Source organism: Octopus sinensis, unplaced genomic scaffold (genome assembly GCF_006345805.1).
Source record: "Octopus sinensis unplaced genomic scaffold, ASM634580v1 Contig12594, whole genome shotgun sequence".
Classification (NCBI taxonomy): Eukaryota; Metazoa; Mollusca; class Cephalopoda; order Octopoda; family Octopodidae; genus Octopus; species Octopus sinensis.
This window is the reverse complement of record NW_021832635.1, coordinates 5,001-12,500: the sequence shown is the minus strand read 5'-3', so window position 1 is coordinate 12,500 and position 7,500 is coordinate 5,001. Positions and strand designations below refer to the sequence as shown.

At 40.4% G+C, this 7,500-nt stretch overlaps 1 protein-coding gene across 1 annotated transcript; it reads left to right on the top strand.

The window, feature by feature from the left end:
- Positions 1 to 1,069: 1,069 nt before the first annotated feature.
- On the top strand, positions 1,070 to 6,887 carry LOC118761361 (PAX-interacting protein 1-like). Its single transcript, XM_036499198.1, has 3 exons — positions 1,070 to 1,197; positions 2,374 to 2,452; positions 3,581 to 6,887. The coding sequence occupies exons 1-3, from the start codon at positions 1,070 to 1,072 to the stop codon at positions 5,468 to 5,470; spliced, it is 2,097 nt and encodes a 698-aa protein (XP_036355091.1). The 3' UTR covers positions 5,471 to 6,887.
- Positions 6,888 to 7,500: the final 613 nt, after the last annotated feature.

The following is a 7,500-nucleotide window of genomic DNA, read 5'->3' as shown; positions in this document are numbered from 1 at the left end:
AGTGGACGGCCATCATCATGTATGTATGTATGTATATTTATGTCTATCTATCAATCTATCTATCTATCTATCTATTTATCTATCTACCTACCTATCTATGTATCTATGTATGTGCGTATGCAAAAAAGTCTCGGAACAGAACGAACCAACGGGATAGTTGAAGAATACAGTATATATAATGCGAGTGGAATACCAACAGACGGATAAGGAAAGAAAGGGTTTAACCTTTCGAGTTTCAAAGAAAAGTAAGAAAGGAACAGGGTTACGAGTGAATTAATGTAGCATGGAGTGAAATGAGCGGCGAAGAGAAGAGTGTGGAAAAATAATAATGTTTCACATCCAAGAGTTAATCAAGGGAGATAATAGGTGAGTGAATACTTCTGACGTAAACAGGTTTTAAGTCTAGTTGAGTGTGGGTGAGCGATTGAGTAGGCGTTGACGTAAATGAGTGTGTGAGTGCGGACGCGGGCGCGTCGTGCATGCGTGCAAACGGATGAGGGCGAGTTATATCTATGTGAGGAAAGTGTGAGAGAGTGCAGAGGTGTATTCAATGCGTTTGCAGAGGTATGTGTGTGGTATGAGTGGTGTGTGTAATGAATGGAAACATGGTGGTGTATAAATACAGCTGTTGTAACTGGAAAATCTTGGTGCACGAATGTGTCGATGTTATGTGTCGAAAAATAGGTGCGGAATAAGGTTCCTTACTGCGTTGTGTAGTGGACGGAAGCGAAGCGAGGTGGTGTGTACAAGCGGCGAATGGGAATGAGGCAGTGTTTGTATATAACTTATAAATGCAACATCTCGGCGTGCGAGTATGTGTATGCGAGAGTGTAGGCGTGCAACGTGTGCGTATGTGTGTGTGTCTGTGTGTGTGTGTGTGGTCGTATGTAAATAACGGAAGGTAAATCGGTTGTTTATCGTATATGGATATGCTGTTCCATAACGGAAAATAGAATATTTGCATTGTAACTGATATGTGGGGAAAATTGTGAACTGGGACAATTCTGGGGACAAAAGGGTGTAGAGAAAATAGAATTTTAGTCAAACAAGAGAAAGTGGTGGACTACAAATGACTTGGTACTGTGAACCAGGACACCGTCCCAAAGTTGTTCGGTTCGTTAACTCTCGGACAAGTCTCACCTGCATGCAATTAACCGCAGAGTCAGCAATTAATGTTGGAAATCTTGGTTCACGATGGTATGGCTGGGCTGGTCTGGGCTGGTCTGGGCTGGTCTGTGATGACCATCCATACATAACTGGATTATACTGACATACGCTAGTATAACACGTATACCAATAACTATACATCCTTAGATAAATATGCTTAAAAAGCAAGTGCAAGATGGTTGGTAACTTTCTGTCATAGGATTTATAACAGTAGACCAATACATAAGTCTCATAGCAAAAGCAAGATATGTTCTTAAAGTTGCTCTCTATACACCATACGTAAATATTCATGACTTGACGTTTTTAATTTGAGTTCAAAATTTTGTCTTTATAAAGCAATACGGAAAATATCTCTGTATGATAATACACGTGCGTGTGCAGAGAGAGATAGACAGACAGATAGAGAAACAGACAGATGGGTGGATGGATGGATGGACAGATGGACAGAAAAAAAAAGAAAATGATGTTACAGTTGTCTATGTATTCATTCATAAGTCGGGTGTGGTTCCATTGGTGTAGAAATAAGATAAAGTGATTGAAACAACTGTACCTTTTTATGCAAAATGTGATATATCTTGAAAAATACACGTGGTTGCGAAAACAGTCTATTGTCCACTGTTGGCTAAGATAAGTTATAGTTGGGACATTTATTTGAGAAGAAAAGTAAAACAAATGTCTTTTGTTACTTCTTTATCAAATAACTGTGCTAGTCTTGTGTCAATTTGATATGGCTCGAATTTTACTAAAAAAAGAAAAGAAAAGAAAAAGTAATTATAATAATTTCAAATTTTGGCTCAATTTTGGAGTTTGGGCGAGGGGCTAAGTCGATTACATCGATCCCCAGTATACAACTGGTACTTATTTCATCGACCCCGGAAGGACGAAAGGCGAAGTTGGCCCGGCGGCATTCGAATACGAGCATTAAGACAGACGAAATGCCGCTAAAAATTTTAGCCCGGCGCTCTTACGTTTCTGCTTTGTGATCGTCAGTCAGTTCAGCCTCTGTACGTTTATGCATCGGGCAGTACTTCCCACCCGGTGCTTTCGATCAGTTGCGTACTCTATGCTTTCACAAAGCCAAATAACCGCCTTCAAACCCGTCTTCATGCACAAGTCGGCACCTTATAGAGCCCGTAGTCTTCCTCGTCTTCTCTTTCTTCGAATTAGTGTTCATCTGAATGCTATTCTTACATACCGTTAATCTAGCTGCCGCAAAAACACGAGCCGTCACTTGCATTCTCCGTTCATGCACGGAAAATATTTCAGTACACGAAGAATTTACTTGGTATGAAATTTATATTTTTAATTTTTTAATCTTTTAATCTTTTACTTGTTTCAGTCATTAGATTGTGGCCATGCTGGGACACCACCTTGAAGAATTTTAGTCGAACGAGTTGACTCCAGCACATTTTGCTTTTTAAGCATGAAACTTACTTTATCAGTCTCTTTTGCAGTGTTGCTATGTCATGATGATGTAAACACAGTAAACACTGATTGTCAAGAGGTGGTGGGACACTCACGCACAGGCATACACACACACATATAATTATATATATATATATACATACCTACATACAACACATATATATATACATAGCTACATACATACACATATATAATATAATATATATATATAGATATATATACATATATATGTATATATATGTATATATATATATATATATATATATATATATATATATGATATAATATATATATAATATAATATAATATAATATAATATAATATAGGACAAGAACGCAAAAAATCGGATAGCTAGGTGATACAAAAAGGGACAACAAAACATCCAGATAGACAATACAAAGAAAACAAGGACGAGTCATTCGAAGCCCTCTATTCTCAGTCAAGCACCAGATTATCCTCGCAATTTCGGCTGATATATATATATATATATATATATATACAATACACACACACATATATATATGTATATATGCATATATATTTATATATATACATATCAATGATAATATGATAATAAGGATTATTACGAGGTAACATAGCATTAACACAAATCTACACACAAGGATTTTGGGCCTGCCCGAGACTATAACAGAAAGCATTTGCCCAATTTGGAACCATGAAGCTGGGAAACAAACTTCTTACCACACAGCCACGTTTACCTCCATTCGTTTTCATTGTTTATCTCCACCCTTATTTCTGTTAACAAATATTCACATATATATATATACGTATATTTGTATAAACGTATTCCACTTCTTAATAAATTTTCAACTTTATCATTTAAAAAAGATACTTGTCTTATTTACTTATGTCAAATGTTTTGACTATAGTCAAGTAGACATATAGTCAAATGTTTTTGAGTATATTTGATTATATTTACCTATATTTTCTTTTAATTTATTCTTTTTTTTTTCTTTTTGCTTTCTAGGAAGATTTGGCTGTTGAAGTTAAAACTATTACTAAGGGTGATGGACTACAGCAACCGCTGACCGCTTTCGATGAAACTTCACCATCCAGTTTAGAAACGGTTGACGGTGGCTATCCAACAAGATCTTACAAGCAGACAGCTCCATCTCCGAAGAGAGTAAGAATCGCACCGACGATGCAAGTGAACGACGGGCACGGTAAAGAACGTACATTACCCACAATTGTGGTACCTCAAGACGGAAAAGACAAATTTGGTTCGGGTTCGACTTCGGGTTCGGCTTCTAGTGCTAGTGCTGGCGCAGGTGTTGGTGGTGGTGCTGGTGCTGGTGCTGGTAGTGTTGGTGTTGCTGGCGGTGCTGGTGGTGCTGGTATTGCTAGTGGTGCTGGTGCTGGGGTTGCTGGCGGTGCTGGTTCGAATACCATGCCAACAGGCTATCAGCATTACCATTATCAACCAACGCAAATCAAGGGCCATCCGAAATCTTCTCCAAAAGAAGAACATGTCGGCCGAGCAGTTAGCTCTGACTACGAGCCAGTCCAGAATCTTCCAGAAGCCACTGCCACGGGTAGCATGAGTACCGGCGGTGTTATGGCGGGTGGTGAAAGTGGTGCCAGTTTTAGGAGCGCAAGTGGTAGTCCTGGTGTCGCTACTGTGGGAGGAAGCGGTGTGGCTGTGGCCGCAGGTGGCGGTGGTACCAGTGTTAGCAGTAGTGGTGGTGGTGGTGATGGTGGAGTAATTATTAGTGGTGGCGGCGGTGGTGTAGCTGTTAGTGGAGAAGGATCGGATGTATCGTCAACGCTTCAATCGCAGCAACAACATCATTATCAACAACAACAACAACAACAGCAACAGCAGCAGTACTCGACCCAAAGCAGTTTCTCGTCTTCCTCTGCTGGTCAAGCTTCCGCTGACCAGTCGATGCAAAGGCATTTCCAGGCACCATCTTCTCACGTACCGGCCAGTGGATATGCCACAGCTCCTCGTTCGCTCCACCAGTATCATCCAAGCGAGCCTGTAGCCGGCGGTAATTTGGCCGCGTCTTCCGGCGCCGTCAGCAGCAGCAAGTACGCGACCACCTCGAGACACCATGCCGCCGATTCGTCTTTGGCTCGGAACCAGCAATACCAACAGCTGTTGCAGCAGCAGCAAGAGCAACAGCAGCAACTGCAGCAACAACAGCTGCAACAGCAGCAACAACAATTTCTACAACGCCAGCAGGAACTGATGCAAAAGCAGCAACAGCAGTCGCAGCAGGAACTGATGCAAAAGCAGCAACAGCAGTCGCAGCAGAAGCACATGCAATTTCAGCAGCAAATGCAGATCCAGCAGCAGCAACTGGAGCAGCAACTTCGTCAGCAAAAACAACAACAGCAGCAACAATTGTTACTCCAACAACAGCAGCAGCAACAAGAACTGATGTTGCAACAGCAGCAGCAGCAGCAGCAGCAGCAGCAACAACAACAAAAACAGCAACAATTGCAACAATCGCAACAATTGCAACAATCGCAACAATTTCGATCGGCCATTGACGAATCGATGCGCTCGACTCCCACACCTACTTTAGAGCGAACCCCTTTGCTTCAAGCTCAAGGTCAACTGGGTGGTGTTTCACCGATTCAGAAACCGGCCGGTTACAACGTGACGTCATCGACCGTGGTGCGTTCGACGACCTCCAGCCAGCACGAAGACGACGATTACGACGAAGCCGACGGTATCTCTGCAATTGGTTCCTACCCGAGGCGTCAGTGGCTGCAGGATATGGACAACCCACCAGAACCGGCACCGCTCCAGTATCCGTCGGCCAAGCGGCCCATGACTTTCCAACCAACTAGTTCTTCGAAGGTTAGCATTTACGACAATGTTAACATACCTTTCATTGACGGTCAGTGAGTAAAGGGTGGGGGAGGTGATTGAGGGTGGGGAATTGAGTGTAGTGATGGTGGTAGTGGTGGTAGTGGTGGTGGTGGTAAGAGTGGCAGTAATATTGTTGGCGGTGATGATGTTGATGGCGGCGATTGTAGTAATAGTGATTGCCTACGTAGTGGAGATGGTAATGGAGGCACTGATGGTGGTGATGACGATGGCGATGGTGAAGGTGATGGTCTATGTAGTAGTGGTGTTAGTGGTGAAAAATGAACGATTGTGGTGGTAGCAGTGGTGGTATCGACTGGAGTGGTGGGGAGGAGGAAGCAGTCGGATGGTAGTGACTGGTGATGGGGGGGGGGGGAGATTTCGATAGATGGCAGAGACGGTGGGGTGGAACTGTAGCAAAAATAGAGTTGTATAATGGATTTGTAGTGTTAAATATGAATGGTAAGGATAGTAGAAGTGGTAGTGGATTTTGCAACGGATAAAGGTTAATATAGGACGGCAGCACTGTAAAAAATTCTGGTCGGGTGGAATGAAGGTAGTATTATTGGCAGACGGGGGTGGATCATTTCGGTTTCAAGACATGTTTTATTAATTAGGTATAAATGATAAAATGAAAAAAAATATTCATTTATTATAAAACGGTTTCAATCCAACATGGTGGAAGCTGATATCCATATGATGATGGCGATGCCGGCGGCATGTCGAATTTAACTGATAATCCAAACAAGCGAACGGATTCAATTACAAGAGGAACAGAAATATTTATTGGACCTCAATTTAAGACAAAAGAGAATAAATAAAGTGTTTACACCAAGGAACATACGATGAAAGTAAATTTTACCTGATGACGCAAAGCAAACTTTAAAAAAAATAATGTGACGTTATCTGTTTTAATCATTTGGCCATCTCAACTACATCATTATGCAAGATATCGAGATATACTCCTTGCAAAAGAACCGAGGCGGTCATAGTTGGAATACCTCTCGATCATGGATCTTGTAGTTCTGGTTTCAATTAGAGGTAAAGAAGACCAGCAGTGGCCCTCAATGGTGATACACAACCTGATGGGAAAAGTAGTACATACTCAAATTTACGCACTGCTACCGTCTTTTGCAGAATGAAAGTGACTGTTTGGGACTTGTGTCTTTCATAGCAAAAAATGTTAGATAAGCCGAATGGAAACAGAATTATATATTTAAAACAAAAAGCAAAAAGAGAGAGAGAAACAAAACAATTTTTCGGGAAGTTAAAGTATGAAACAAGAGATCAAAATGGACTCCCCCCACACACATTCACGTGCACAATATTAAACAAGAGAAAGGAAAGAATAATTAAGCATGACAGAAGAACTGGAATGGAAAAGCATGAGTGAAACGAAAAAGCAGGTCATACGAGGGAGGAAGAGAAATATATAATAAAAGAATGTTTAAATTGATCTTTTGTTTACAGTATATTGTCTCAATGGTACGTTGTTCTGCAGAATATATCTATATATTTTCAGCTAACAACACTACATTATGTAAACACAGATGCATTTAGTTACATATGTATATACATACAGATGTCCGTGTGTGTGTGTGTGTGTGTGTGTGTGTGCGTGTATAATAGAAAATGAGATAACAAAGCCAAGGCTGTGAGTTTTCAGGCCATTTATAAAGAAAAAGATAAAGTCTTACGGCTGTTTCTGTAAGAATATATCTATAACTTTTTCCTTATAAATGTCCTGAAAATTCCTCACAGCCTTAGCCTTGTCACCTCATTTTGTCTAAGATATATATATATAAACAATTCATAATTAAGGGCAAAAGAAAAAATTTCTAATGCCAGATATGCCGAAAAATTGGACATATTGTCCATTAACCATATAATTTTTTCACAATATGGACGCTACTTTGTGAAAAAATTATATGGTTAATTTTTCGGCATATCTGGCATTAGAAATTTTTCTTTTGCCCTTAATTATGAATTGTTTATAAATTTAACCTTTAAAGGTATTTTTTGATATGCTGGCCATTGATAAAGTTTTTTGGGGAAATAAATGTTTTTTT

Excerpts from the sequence above, each read along its gene's own strand:
- LOC118761361 (XM_036499198.1), top strand. The coding sequence starts at position 1,070 with ATGACTTGGTACTGTGAACCAGGACACCGTCCCAAAGTTGTTCGGTTC. Across the intron at positions 1,198-2,373 it reads GGAAATCTTGGTTCACGATG|CTGCCGCAAAAACACGAGCC; the intron begins GTATGGCTGGGC and ends CCGTTAATCTAG. Across the intron at positions 2,453-3,580 it reads GTACACGAAGAATTTACTTG|GAAGATTTGGCTGTTGAAGT; the intron begins GTATGAAATTTA and ends TTTGCTTTCTAG.